General features: G+C 34.8%; 1 protein-coding gene across 4 annotated transcripts in view; it reads left to right on the forward strand.

The window, feature by feature from the left end:
• Window positions 1–15,561, forward strand: part of PPP2R3B (protein phosphatase 2 regulatory subunit B''beta) — a 109,180-nt gene that overhangs the window by 60,984 nt on the left and 32,635 nt on the right. For all 4 annotated transcript variants that reach the window (XM_072614529.1, XM_072614528.1, XM_072614530.1 and 1 more), the window contains exons 5-8: window positions 819–893; window positions 5,739–5,825; window positions 7,365–7,521; window positions 11,546–11,594. In XM_072614529.1, the coding sequence (XP_072470630.1) occupies window positions 819–893; window positions 5,739–5,825; window positions 7,365–7,521; window positions 11,546–11,594 (368 nt within the window). The remainder of the gene's footprint in view (window positions 1–818; window positions 894–5,738; window positions 5,826–7,364; window positions 7,522–11,545; window positions 11,595–15,561) is intronic.

The raw sequence follows: 15,561 nt of genomic DNA on the forward strand, positions 1-15,561 counted from the left end.
ACAAAGGAGAGAATTGCAAGGATGGAGGATAGCCAAAGAAAAAGCAGTTGGGAGATGAAGCATCAAATGTGACAAAGGGCTAAGAGGTCAGTGTCACTGGGTCATAGAGTACATTGTGTTAATAAGTTATAAGAAGACTGGAAATGTAGGAAGGGATCAAGTTATGAAAGACTTTAAAAGCCAAATTGAGGATTCACATTTGACCCTAGAAGGCATAAAGAAGTACTGGAGGATTTGTAGGAGGACATAGAGAAGAGTTGTACAAGATGAAAAAATGTGGATGGGTTGTGATTTGCGTCATTGGAGAGAATAGCCAAATAAGTGAGACCATCCATCAGTTTCAAAGTCTTCTAAAGACTGCATGGTTATACTATATTTATTTACATTTTCCCCCAATAGAATATAACCTTGAGGGTAGAGGTTTTCATTTTTGTCTTTGTATTCCTGGCACTTAATATAGTACTTTGTACATTAAAGTAGGAGTTAAATAAATGTTTATCAAATTAATGAAAATTGATTCTGTAAATATATTACAGGAGGGAATTATGTCTGATAGACTGTAGACTACGTGAGAATAAGGACAGTCTCATTTATCTTTGTATCTCCCTCATTAACAAAATGAATTCTCAGTACTAGGCATTAATAAATGATTGAGTGAACAAATATAAAGACCTATGAGACTGACATTATTTTATATAAAAAGAGCTCCTATGATGATTTTGTTCCTTGATTAATTTCATCACTGAAATGAATTACGTAATATTCATTCCATTGTATTTCTTAGGTACATATTAGCTCTTTTTTTTCTTTTTATGTAGGATATAGTGAATACTCATCCCGGTTTATCATTTTTAAAGGAAGCATCTGAATTTCATTCTCGGTATATTACCACAGTAAGTATTCTTTGTATAAAAAAATCACCATTTTTCAACCTAGTAATCAGTATCACCATATAAAGCAATTATAAAGAAATTATGCAGGAAATCAGACTTTTCAAAAGCAAGAATCTCCTAACTTTAATTTTTAGGTGAGGAACTTTCTAAGACTTAAAATTTAATGCTATCTATGTGTTGTCCCAAAAGTCTCCATGTCCTCCATGTAATGGTACTAGAGTGAGGTAAATGGTAAGTACTAGAAATGGGTAATGGGTTAAAAGAGAGTAGCCTCAGACTAAAGTGGAATGTGGAGGGGAGGGAAATCCCAAACAACAGTAGTAAGGAAGGAAGGAAAATGCTAATGGCTACTCGGCCACCTTGTTGGAACAGTGGAGATAATGTAGAGTGTGTGGGGTGTTCAAGGAACACTAGTCTCTCTGGTATGAGGACTTGCTAAGCCCTTTTCAGGGTTGCTATCTTTAATAGTTTTAAGCTATTAAAGGTAAGACTTTTTTTTGAGAATGTCAAGATAAAATCTTCGTTTTTGGTGTGATGAGTAAATGTATATTAAAACTATTGATGTGTTATTTCAGAGCACAAATAATAGTTTGCAATCTATTCTTGTTAATCTAGTTTATTTAGCAATTCAGGAAATTTAGTTTAGGAAAATTTAGTTTCTGAACTGTTTTTGACTACTTCTAATTTTGAAAGGAAGCATGACATTGGAAAGAACACTGAATCTGGAGTCTGAGAACTTGGATTTGAAAACCAGCTCTGCTACTTATTATATTATGTGACATTGGTCAAGTCACTTATACTCTGTGAACCTCAGTTTCCTTATCTATAAAATGGAGTTCAATTTGACAGCCCTTGAGTTCCCATCTGGTTCTATGTTAATACAATGATTTTAATGAGAAGGTGCTTTGTCAGTTTGCCTAACTTCTAATCCAGATGCAGTGCTACCAACCTGAGAAGACTACTCTCTACTAAATTCATGGAATGTAACATTTGGAAATAAGTTCTCTTGGCCATTTATCCCCTAAGATCTTGAGTTAGGCCATTCATCAGTTTCATACTTAAGTTTCATGCTAGCTGCCATTAATTGTACCTCATTTCTGGTGTAGTAACTTTATTACAGTCAAATATCACAGGAAATCACAGGATATTGTGGCACATAAACTGTGATGTACTTTTATATATCAGTAAAGTGATGTCTTCCCACAAAATAAAGTGATTTATGTAGGAGCTGATAACTAGCAAATAGCTACCAGCTGAATATGTTTTAATATGCAGATATTCTACAAAAAAAAAGATTGTATTCCAAGAGTTCACTTTTAAGTTTATTGGAACTTGACATGTATTTCCTGGGGAATTAATATTATAAATGGTGGTTAGATTCCAAAGCCAGCCCACAAAAACCATAATGTTTTCAAAACATAGTATTGTACTAATAATACCATAGAACCCAACCACCTCATATAATGTTGTTTCTATGGGAAAATGTTTTCAGTTTCAACTTGAAATGCCTATATAACATACCCATTGCCCTTACCCTCCCCACACTCTCTTCCTAGCCAATTCAACCCTCAGTGTGGAGTATTCCATAATTCATTCTCTCTGCCTGCATATTTGCTCAGTGGTGGGAACAAGGACTATCCCTAAATTCACTGGTGATGGTGCCCAGGAAAAGCCATGGTTGAGGGTTCAGAAAGTGAAGTGAAGGGACAGAGGGAGAGAGTAATAGGCAAGGATGAAGGCTTCAGGCAACAAGCATCTATTAAGCACTAATCTTGTGCTGGTTACTGGGTTAAGCAATGAAGGTACAAATACAAGCAAAAAGAAAGACGTTACCTGATGTCATGGAGCTTGCATTCTAATGGGAGAAGATAAATACATAAAAGGGAAAAAAGAAAAGTGAGGACTGGGAGGAATAGGTGTCCTTTTGGGAGCTTGATAGCAAAGTTTGGAGTCATAAACACTACTAGAAGAGAAATGAAGCTTGGCCCATTCTCAAGAATGGAAACCCTGGAAGGAATTCATCAATGGAAGAAGGGGGCCAGCATGGCAGAGACATATTGTTTCAAGGTGTTGAGGAAAGTTCCAGGGTAAGAATGTCTCCAAGGCATGATGAAGAGAGTCACAAGCTAGGATGGGCATCAGGGTGGTGAAAAGGGCCTCCATATCCTCCATGTCATGGTACTAGAGTGAGGTAAATGATAAGTATTAGAAATGGGTAATGGGTTAAAAGAGACTAAGACTTCAGACTAAAGTGGAATGTGGAGGGGAGGGAAATCCCAAACAACAGTAGGAAGGAAGGAAGGAAAATGCTAATGGCTACTTGGCCACCTTGTTGGAACAGTAGAGATAATGTAGAGTGTGTGGGGTGTTCAAGGAGTACTAACCCCTCTGGTATGAGGACTTGCTAAGCCCTTTTCAGGGTTGCTCATTCACCTTTGTTGTCCACCTTTCATCTAACTCTCACCTGTGTTACCACAAAGCTGTAACATGTGCAGTGGCCATACCCTGGTAAATCATCTTGGCAGATAGGCTAAACTAATAGGCCTCAAACCCATTGTTGAGTTGGCGGGGGGGGGTCTTCTCCAGGCATGTGAAAACTTCCCTTGGTGCAATGGGTAGATGAGAATAATATGTTCCACTGGCCATGAAGGTAGACTGAAGCAGGCTCTGTGGCATGCTTAGAGCTTGGTCAGACATGGAAGATGCTAAGGTCATCCATTGTGTCCCAGCCTATTTCCAGGCATCCTGACTTTTGTCTTGCCACTGGGCTTAGATAATTCGGGAAGAGGGAGTGAGGCTGCTGACTTTGTACAGCTCTACCTCACTTAAATCCAGTTCACAAGCAAGTCATGACATTACCCTGTGATGTCATTGGTCCTCTTTGAAATGAAAGACAAATAACATGTTTTTGCAAACCTTAAAAGCACCATGTAAGTGTCTATTATTATTGCTTTTATTAGAGATATTATGATATAGTGGATAGATAGGACACAGAACTTGAAGTCAGGATGACCTGGGTTCAGATCTGTGCCAGCTGTCTCACTCTGTGCAAGTCACTTACCCTTTCTGTGCCTCAGTTTCCTCATATGGAAAATGAGGTTGAATTCAATCTCATCCAGTATCCCTTTCACTTTTAAATTTAAAAAGTAATCCTATTATTTTTCTTGTTTGTTTTTCAAGTAATGTTTTATTTTTTCCCAAATTGTATGCCAAGACAAGTTTTAGCATTCATTTTTTACAAAATTTTGAGTTCAAAATTTTTCTCCCTCCCCTCTCCTTTTCCTAAAATAGTACACAATTTGATATAGGTTATATATGTGCAATTATGTAAAACTTATTTCCATATGTAATCCTGTTATTCTCAAGTGACTATTTATAAGTAAGGAACAAGATTAATTTGGGATCTGCCTGTATAATTGAAGTTTTAATGAACTTGGGATGAAAAATACTCAGTCAGTTGGTTTACTCCTCAGTAATGTTTCCTGTTTATCCTTACAGAGCTGTAAATTTTTTCAGATGTGAATCTCAGTCAGTTCACATGGAAATTGTAGTAACAGTTAACTTAGAAGAATAACTTCTTAACCTGCATATGCTCTGATCACCATCCAAAGTTCTCACTGACTCTGACCTTCATTCTTTATCAGAGTGCAGAAGTGAATGATAGTAGAGAAGGACTTGGAAATTTTTTTTTTGTTGATGATTCTTCTCTCTTCTCTTTTTGATTGTTTTAATGTACATTTTCTCTAGGCAAAGGAGAGGCAGAGGAAAGTAGATGAGCTGACACAACGAATTAAAATAAGATGCCTTAATTTAACAACATTCTTTTCTTCATTAACACATATATGTATATATCAATATTTTAAAGATTTTATGGAATGTATATTTAGGACTTCTTTTTATGATGGTCACTTGTTATCATCATCATCATCATTTGTTGACCTTTTGCTTCCTAATCACCACAGATGCTTTTCATCCAGTCTTGGGCTTCTTTTATTTTCTATACGTTACAAAAGCCTATTATTTGTGGTATTCCTTTATGGCCTATTACCCAGCATGGATATCATAAAATACTCTATAAATATGAGTTCATATTACATATGATCAGTTCTTATTGAACTGCATAAGCAATGCAACATGAAACTAAAATTAATTTACTCATTTCCTATTGCAATTATAACCTGGATTTTAAAGATAAATCTGCTGTCTTGATTGGCAACATTGTTGCATATTTTTTAGTCTTAAAATAGCTAAATGACGTAATGACATGTGGATGACATGTTCCAAAGCATTAGCCAGTTAGAAAATTATGGCACTGCAAGTCAGTAATTATTTTACCCCTATACTGTAAAAACTGAAGTAAATTTCTACAGGAACCTTTATTTCCCCCAAACATGTTTAAGTCAGTCAACTTCAAGATTCAGATCAGAACCAGATTTTCTTGTGATGCAACTGGAAGTTTTGATTTTACCATTTTGTATTGTGAATAAAACAGCAGTAACCATTTTATAAGAACTTTTTGTCTTAATACTAAATAAATAAGTCACAGGATAAGATATGTGAGCATGTCTTAGTCCTTGTGTTTTTTATTTAGCAACATTTCTAAACTGTTTTATGTGCAGATATTAACAGAATGCATTTTTATACCCATATTTTAGAGAAACCTTAACACAAGTTTAATAATTATGGAAGAACAGAAGGGTCCGTATAAATACTGTACCATTATCTGAGGTCTAGATTTTTTAAAATTCTACTTATATGATGCTTCCAATTTTAAAAGAGAGCTGATTTTAATCAAAATACAGCACTGCTCATTCAGCTTAACACAATTATTGTTACTTGTTGCAGGTTATACAACGGATTTTTTATACAGTAAATAGGTCCTGGTCTGGGAGAATCACTTGTACTGAACTGAGAAAAAGCAGTTTTTTGCAGGTATATTTCATTTTTATGAGGATAATAAATGTAGATTCTACTAATTTAGAAAACTTGTTGACATTTTACTATCTGAAGCCTGTAAAATTTTGTATTGCCGTCAATTTAAAAATCTATAAATTTCTGCATGGAAATAATGGTAGTTACCTGTTTCATATAACCATCTTTTAAACTAATAAAATATCAATTCAGGTAAATCTTATTAATTCAGGTTAATCATTTTGTGTTGAGTGTGAAAACTTAGCTAATTATTGTTTGAGCTTTCAAAATTTTCAAGTACAGAAGTTTAGTTTCATGCTAAAGTAAATGTTATACCAGAACTCTTTGAGTTTCAGACTTAATCTCACCTGTTGTTGTCAAGGGTCACAAGTATATTTCAGCTTAAAAAAATTCAAGTTACACAAATTTTATGTTAGTTTACCTCCAAGTGCAAGTATTAAAATATACAGTTAAGAACTTAAAAGAACCCAGTCATCAGTCAGTTATTATGCTTGCTGTGTGCTAGGCACTGTGCCTGGGATATACATGCCATGGGGATACAAAAGCAGAAGACAAACAGTTTTTGCCCTCAAAGAAGAAAATCTCAGAGGAGAAGGCACTAGTAGCTCAGGGAATCTAGAACTGCCTTCTGCAGAGTCCCTGAGTGAAAAAGGAAACAGGCAAAAGTAAGGAGGACAACATTGTAGGTATCATAGACAGCCAGTACAGAGGCATGGAGGGTTATGGGTGAGGAGCATCAAGTGAGCCATTGTAGCTGGAGAGTACAAAATTATCTCCCCCAAAAAAGAGATTGTAATAGATTGTACCTGTATTTGTAAATTTACTTATCAATTTTTCGACCCCGACTTGAAGAATGTGGTGTCTGCATTGTCTTTGTTTTTATGATCCTTTGTCTCCTTTTTTCTCTGTATTTAACATGGATGTGACACTTATCTTGTTGCCTTTAATTGCATACTTGTCACTGTGTATAATGATCTTTTGTTTCTCTTTTCATGTTTTAAGAATTCAGATATTTCTTTCAATTCTTCATGATGGTTTCTGATAATGCAACAGTATTCCTTTATATTCATGGGATAATTTCTCCAACCGTTCCTCAATTGTTGAAAATATAGTCTGCTTCCAGTCTTTTGCTTTTAAAAATAAAGTTGCAAGAAATATTTCAGATAGTTCTTTTTTCCCCTATCAATAGGAAATTAACAACAACCTCTTCGGAATACTGTCCCTATAGTCTGATTATTGGACCGAAGAGTGTATAACTTCTGCTGAATAAATAATTCCATATTGCTTTCCAAAATGATGGAACAACTTTAAGTTCCAACAGCGGAATGATGTTTTTGCTTTACGGTAGCTGCCCCAGCATTGAATTTTCTTTGCTAATTTGATGAATATCATTGAAGAATCTTGGAGTTGTTGTAATTTTCATTTCTCTGATTATTAAAGATTTTGAACATTTTTTCATATGGTTGTTACTTGTGTTTCTTTTTTGTTTTTGAAAACTCTTTTGCCAAATGTCTTAATGGATTATTTTTTCCCCAACAGAATGTTGCACTGTTGGAAGAAGAAGCTGATATTAACCAGCTGACAGAGTACTTCTCCTATGAACATTTTTATGTCATTTATTGTAAATTCTGGGAACTAGACACTGACCATGATCTCTTTATTGATCCAAAGGACTTAGCTCGACATAATGACCACGGTAAGACAATAGCAGATCTGTAAATATAGTCACAGTATTCACATTTTGCATACTGTGACAGGTACTGTGTTTGCATAGCGGACACAATCCAGGGCAAATCCTCTCATGATGCCATTACTGTTTCCTTAGGTAATTTTGTACTGCTTATACTCTGAGTTTTATGGTAAATATGGAAATATCTTTTCTGAAGACTAGATTTTCTAGAACTCATAGTTCCTTTTGTTTCTCTTATGGTACCCAATCCCAAAAGCACATACTAAATAAAATACAGCACATAGACAGCTGTTATTAAAATATGCATTCTTGCCAGTTTACTGTACTTAAAGGTATTTAAGCACAAACTCTTTGCAAATCTAGTAAGCTGTAGTTGTATTCACAATTTTACATTACAAATTTAATTTGTCCTGACATAAAACATTCATTAGTATTATTCTCATTTTTCCTGTTTAATCCCCTTTGAGGCTTCTGCCTTTTTTTTTTCTGTCATTGGTTAATTCCTACCTTTTTTGTTTATTCAGTTTCCCAAGGCTCTGAGTATTAACTCTCTTAGTCATTGAAGAAATCTAAGTATTTATTTTTTCTGGGGTCTGAGGTCCCCTACTCTCAGATTTTGTTTGAAATTATGCACTGAGTCTTTGCCTATAGAATTGCCTTCTTCGAAAAGTCTTCTTCCTTCAGTGTATGTAGCACCCTGCTTAGCTCTCCCAAGCTGAGCTTACTTTCTAAGACTTGCAATTCACCAGTTTCTGTCACTTAAAGTTTCGTAATTTCTTAACCCTCTGTTTATTCTACTCATTCCCAAATTCTTCATACCTTCTCTTCTTATTATTACCAATCTGGTCTTCCAGTTTCTATCATACATAGTTCATTTCTCTGTCTGACCTGTTCCAGGAAGATACTTATTGAATATTTTCTTTTAGACTTTGTCTCTGTGGCAGATTAGCATAGAATGTTAGCAGATCTCCAGTTCATGTAAATTTGTATTGCTTTTACTTGTCAGTCATAATTGCAATATAGTATTCCAATATATTAATTTATTCAACCATTCACCTATTATTGGACTTTTAAAATGTTTCTAGTTTCCAACTGCAAGGGAGTTCTCAAAAGAAAAAACACTGGGTTACCCAAGGAGTTTTTTCAGGGATATTAATGTTATATGTTAAAACTTATGTTCTTAACTCCTTTCCCCAGACAGCTTGGATATTCTTAATGCATATGATATCTGGAGAGAATTTTTTTAAATTTACCTATACCTGATATGAGCCTATGGTTACATTTGTTCCAAGATTATGTTATAATAATTAATTATAGTTTAAAATATGCTTTTTATATTGACATATTGGAGTGTCTTCCACATAGTAGACACTTAGTAGTGGTTGTTAAATTGTAGCAGAAACATCTTTTTGGGGGGGGGGGGTTGCCTTTTAGTTTCCATATTATTGAATTTTAACAGTTCATTTTTTTCTTAATTTTTGAAATGGAATGTGTTCCTGAAATAATTGTGTGCATATCATTCATATTTTAGATTCTCCAGAGAAGCTTGAAATTTAAATTAAATGCAAGAATTATATTGGAATCTTTATTAAAGCAATAATTGTGATTTATTTTTTGTGCAACTTCAGATTTTCCACATACCATAGACTGTTAGAACTAAAAAGAGCATTAGCAATCACTTAATGCATTCGTTCATTTTATAGATGAGGGAATCAAATCCAGAGAGGTCTAGCAATCTCTCCAAAGTTACTTAGATCTCTTTAAAATGAGCAGAGGCAGTGTGGTATATGGGGAAAATCCCTAACTTTAGAGTCTTCAGAGTAATCCTGGTTCTTTTATTTTGCATCTTTGTGACTTTGAGCAAGTCACTTAACCTCTCTATACCTCAATTTCCTTATCTGTAAATTGAAGCAGTTAGACTAGATTACCTCTTAAGTCCTTTCAGCCCTAAATCTAGGATCTTATGAATCCAAGTACACCTATAGATTAGGGTTATGCTAGATCTAGCTCACACCAGCGCATATTGGCAAATGCTACAAATCATGGTTTGATTTGTTGTTGTTGATTATCTGGACTTAAGAAAGTGATGGAAGAAATGTTAATAATGCATGTTAAACTTACAGATGTGCTAAGTGTACATTTTTATCAGGGATCTAAACATTTACTAGTGTGACTATGCTAGAAATCCATCTTTGTGGGATGATTTCTTAAGTACACTTTAATAAAACCTTTTTTCATGTAACATTTGTCAAAATACTACAAACTTCTTTAAAATAACTTTAGTTTTATTTATAATTATGTATACTGATTTACATGCAATCTTAAATTTGTGTTAAAATTCTGAATATTAAAATTAAATTTCAAATATACTCCACAGCTGACTGCGCAAAGTACTTTATACCTCATCTCCCATTGTATGTACTTTTACTTTCTGCCTGGCATTGTATGTACCCATACATGTTATTTCACCTACTAGATTGTACTCTTTATGAGATAAAGATGGTGTCAGATTCACATAAGTAAATATTTTTGAATGAATAAATATTATTTATAGTGTAGTCTTTTATTTATATCATGACATTTCCCACAATTTGTACCTTTTTTATTACACCTACAAAATACTCCCCTACTAAGATAAAATTTCTCCAGCTTCACAGAATATTCCATGAAATTAATCCTGAAGTATTAAGGGAGTCCACACAGTCTTCTGAATGTGTAGTACTTAGTTGATTCCTTAGTTAATAATGAAAGAGTTTCAATAATTACGTCTTGGAAGGGTTGTATTGGTTGCCTGAGATGTTAAAATTCCATTATTATGCATTTCCCCAAGGTTTGAATTATGTTTAATGATTATATTAAATAATTAGGAATAATATCTCATTAATTTCTTTTTATCAAGTTCTCAGAAAAGTATGACAGCAAATCTCTGTGTTCCATAGTGACCCAGCATAAACAACAATGAAAAATTTATTTTAAAAAATAAATCAGGATTAATATGAGCCAGTAGCAGCCAATTATTTCATTTGAGGGGAATTTGCCCCAATGATATTGTGAAAAAACACAAAACATTCTCATAGCTGCATTATATGTAAATGCAAAACAAAACAAAAATTCCATCCTAAATGTCCAGTAGTTAAGTAAATGAAGCTGAATAAATTAATATAATGATTAAATAATGTAATTCAGTTAGGACTAATAAGTAGGAGAAATACAAAGAAATCTGGAGGGAATTTTATGAACTAATGTAAATCAGGAAAAAAAGGATGAATATATACAAGAGAAAAAGTGAATAAGAATGAATGAGCAGAGAATCTTAATTAGAACTTTGAGAGACTGACAATTTTATTAAACATTTAATTGAAATTAAGTTTTTTAAGCAAAACAATTTTAAAATATAAAAAGTAAATTTAAAAAGAAATTATGCAGTAATATTAGCTAACATTTTATAGGACTTTAATGTTTGCAAAACACTTTAAAATATCTCATTTTATCCTCACATCCTGGGAGGTAGGTAGTGTTGTCATTTTTATCTTACAGATGAGGAAATTGAGGCAAACCTTTGCAGAATGACTTGTCCAGGGTCATGGAGATAGAAAATGTCTGAGGCAGATTTGAATTTGAATTCTCCTGACTCAAGGTCCAGTACTCCTTCTTTTTCTCCACCTAGTTACTTCATAATGTAGGCTGTTAAAACTGATCTATACTATTCTACTTTACAAGTAGTATAATAGAAAGAAAAAATTGATGAAGATGTAGAAAAACTGATTTTAAATCCATTATGTGCTACTTACTACTATGTGACTTTGGTCAAGTCATTCAAAATCTCTGAACTAGTCTAATCCTGTAGAATGGTTCTGTACTGAGGACTGCAGCAGCAGGGAAGCAAGCAGTAAACTTTTAGCCTTAATTTTCTTATCTTTTAAAATGTAATAGTATGTACAGTTCTACAACAGTGCCATCAACATAATCATTTGCTTTCTGAAAACTTATGATGTAGCTGAAAATTATGTCAGCTTATTTTTTTTTACAGCTATTTCCAATAGGATGATTGAGAGAATATTCTCGGGAGCTGTGACAAGGTAGGTCTGATGTGTTTTAGTTTTTAATGTTTAATTCTGTAGTTTTATCCACTTCAGGTTTCTTTTATAAAGGTACTTAACTTTCAAATTCCTAACAATTTACTATGAATAAAATTTTTTAACTTTTTTTGCATGGAATATGTAATATATAAGCTTCCTTGTAAATAGAAATTTGTTTTTGAAAAGTGTCAGATTAGGGACAGCTAGGTAGTGAGTAGAACATTGGCCTTGGAGTCAGGAGGTCCTGAGTTCAAATTCAACCTCAGATACTTGACACATTTACTAGCTGTGTGACCTTGGGTAAGTTCTCTTGACCCCAATTGTCTTGCCTCCCCACCTCCAAACAGAAAGAAAAGTGTCGGATTAAAAAGACAAGATCTTTTAGAATGCATTTATTAACTCTAAAGATCTATGATCTTTCCTAACAAATAAATAATTTTACTATTACTTTGTTACCTTACCCTCGCCTAAACTCTGGTATTTTCAGAGCTCTCTTTTTTATGCCCATGAGAGAAAGCTACCACTATGGAATTTTTTGGGTATGGTTCAAATTTAACCTAGTAAGTAGTGCCACCATTTCCCTGCTGGATTCCTTCTGCTCTCATCTGTTTTTGTTTTTGTTGTAATATTCATTGACACTTTTTTTCTTTTTTCATCTTCAGTGATACATAAGTTCCCAAATCTTCCCCACCCCAGCCCCATACCAAAAGAGAAACACACCAAAAAAAAATTGTTGCTATATAGTTGTACGTATAGGTCCAATCCCTCTTTATTTGATCTCTTTGCTTAGCAGTGGCTTCACTGGGTTGAAGGGTATATAGAGTTCAGTACTTTGTTGTTGTATAATTATAATTTTACATGTGATTCCAAATAGTTTTTCAGAATGACTATACTTCTTCATACCTTCATCAACAGAGCATTAATGTGCATGTCCTTCTACACCCTCTTTAACAATTACCATATTTTTTCAGTCATCTTTGCCAGTCTTCTGGACAAAGTAGAACCACAGAGTTGTTTTAATTTGTATTTTCATATTATTATTTTATTTGAACATTTTTTCATGTGGTTGTTGATAGTTGGCTTCCTTCTTTTGAGAAGTTTTCCATATCCATTTAACATTTAAGTTATGGCTCTTGTTTTTATATTTGAATCAGTCCCCCTTATATCTTCAATATCAGACATTTTTGAGACAAATTTATTTTAAGGGCTCCTCTCCCCATTAACTTTTTTCCCTTCTAATTTTAATGGCATTGATTTTATTTATGCCAAAAATTTTTAGTTTTCATGTAATCAAACTTGACCTTTTAATCTCCTGTGAACCTCCCTATCTCCTGATAAAGAACTCTTCCTCTATCTATAGTTAGAAACGGAATCTCCTTACCTGCTCCTTTGATTTGTTTATATGACCTTTTATATATATATATACAGGTCTTGTATCCATTTGGGTTCACTCTAATATATAGTGTGATGGATTGATTTAAACCCAATTTCCGCCCAAACTGCTTTTCCAGCAGTTTTTATTGAATACTGAGTCCTTATCCCAATAGTTGGCATCCTTGAGTTTATTGCACATTGTGCTACTATGTTCCATTGTTTCTATGTTTTGGAGGCCTAATCTGTTGCAGTCATCAAACTTTTCTATCTTTTAACCAGTAGCAAATAGTTTTGAAGGTTATTGCTTTGTAGTGTAGTTTGAGGTTTGGTACTGCTAGACCCTCTTCTCAGTTTTTCCATTATTTCCCTTTGGATTTGTGTCCTTTTCTTTTTTCCATTGAATTCTGTTATTTTTCCTTCTACAAGAAATCTTTTGGTATGACACTGAATCTCAAATTAGTCTAGGTCATATTATAATTTTTATTATATTTTAATGGCCCAACAGTAGGTAGTTAATCTCTCATGTGGGCTAGGTCTCTCTCACAGCAGTAAATGCTTCAGGTTTGAGACTGGGAAAAAAACGTAGATGTTCATGGGCCATCTTGCAGCTAATAAAAACAGTTAGGGATACCATGGAAATTATATTTAACAAGGATATGTATTGATTCAGTTGAGTACAACTCTCTTCTGTATTGGCTGTCACTTGTCAGAAATATGTGAGACCTAAGAAACCAGTTGCTCCTCCTAGGATATCCCAACCCCTTATCATTGGAAAGTAAAGTACTGCCCCAACAATTAACCCCTTTGTCTACCAACCTTTCCATGAGAAGGAGTTGTCTGTTGATCAATGTAGAGGGGCTTTGTCAGTCCCAGATTAAATTAGGTGGAGCTATAATGGTCCTGCCCAAGCTATTGCTCATGCAGTACCTCCTCTTCTGGGGCTCACATCACTGTGCAGAAGCTGTTTCTGAGGGCTGCAGCACTACCAGTACTTCTGCTTCTGAGAGTAGCAATATTTCCCATTTTCCTATCCAATGATTGCTGTAGCCAGAGCTGCTACCTGTTCTGCTCCTCTGGGGTTCCTGTTGGTACCCAGTTCCATTGGGGCTAATAGTACTACATACACACTGTTGATTGGGGCCATTTTCCTGACTGTTTCTGTTGGGGTCTATGATACTTTCTGTTTCAGTGCATGTGGATTTTGCTGTTGTCCTCTTGTACTAGGCCTAGAGATGTCTCCCTTTTGCCAAGATCTGAGCACTACTTTTTTTTTTCCATTTTAATTAATTTAATTTTTCTACAATCACTTCCATAAGTTGCAGATTTCTCCCTCTCCCTACCCCCCGCTCCCCAAGACGGCATGCAGTCTTATATGCGTTCTATACATACATTCTTATTAAGCACATTTTCACATTAGTCATGTTTTATAGAAGAGTTAAAATGAATGAGGGAAACCATGAGAAAAAACAAAACAATGCGTAACACAAGAGAAAACAGTCTGCTTCATTCTGCATTTCAATTCCATAGTTCTTTCTCTGGATGTGGATGGCATTTTGCCTGGAGTCCTTTGGAAATGTTTTAGGTCCTTGCATTACTGTGAAGGGCTAAGTCTACCATAAAAATTCCTCACACTGTGGTTGTTACTGTGTACAGTGTTCTGATTCTGCTCCTTTCACTCAGCATCACTTCATATAAATCCTTCCAGGCTTCTCTGAAATCTTCTTGTTCATCATTTCTTTTATAGCACAATAGTATTCCATTACATTCATATATCACAACTTGTTCAGCCATTCCCCAATTGATGGGCATCCCCTTGATTTCCAGTTCTTGGCCACCACAAAGAGAGCTGCTGTAAATATTTTTGTACATGTGGGACCTTTTCCCATTTTTTTTTTTTTATTTCACTTTTAACATTCATTTTCACAGAATTTTTGGGCTCCAAATTTTCTCCCCCCTTGTCCCCTCCCCCCACCCAAAAACACCGAGCATTCTAATTGGCCCCATCTCCACTCCGCTCTCCTCTCCATCATTTCTCTCTGCCCTTGTCTCCATCCTCTCCTCTGTCCTGTTGGGCCAAATAACTTTCTATACCCCTTTACCTGTATTTCTTATTTCCTAGCGGCAACAACAGTACTTGACAGTTATTCCTAAAACTTTGAGTTGCAACTTCTTTTCCTCCCTCCCTTTGGAAGGCAAGCAATTCAACATCAGCCAAATCTGTGTAGTTTTGCAAATGACTTCCATAATAGTTGTGTTGTATAAGACTAACTGTATTTCCCTCCATCCTATCCTGCTTCCAATTACTTCTATTCTCTCTTTTGATCCTGTCCCTCCCTGTGAGTGTCGACCTCAAATTGTACCCTCCTCCCCATGCCCTCCCTTCCATCGTCCCCCCCACCCTGTTTATCCCCTTGTCCCCCACCTTCCTGTATTGTAAGATAGGTTTTCATACCAAAATGAGTCTGCATTTTATTCCTTCCTTTAGTGGAATGTGATGAGAGTAAACTTCATGTTTTTCTCTTACCTCCCCTCTTTTTCCCCAAACTAAAAAAAATCTTTTGCTTGCCTCTTTTATGAGAGATAATTTGCCCCA

The sequence above is a fragment of the Notamacropus eugenii genome, chromosome 5 (genome assembly GCF_028372415.1).
Source record: "Notamacropus eugenii isolate mMacEug1 chromosome 5, mMacEug1.pri_v2, whole genome shotgun sequence".
NCBI lineage: Eukaryota > Metazoa > Chordata > Mammalia > Diprotodontia > Macropodidae > Notamacropus > Notamacropus eugenii.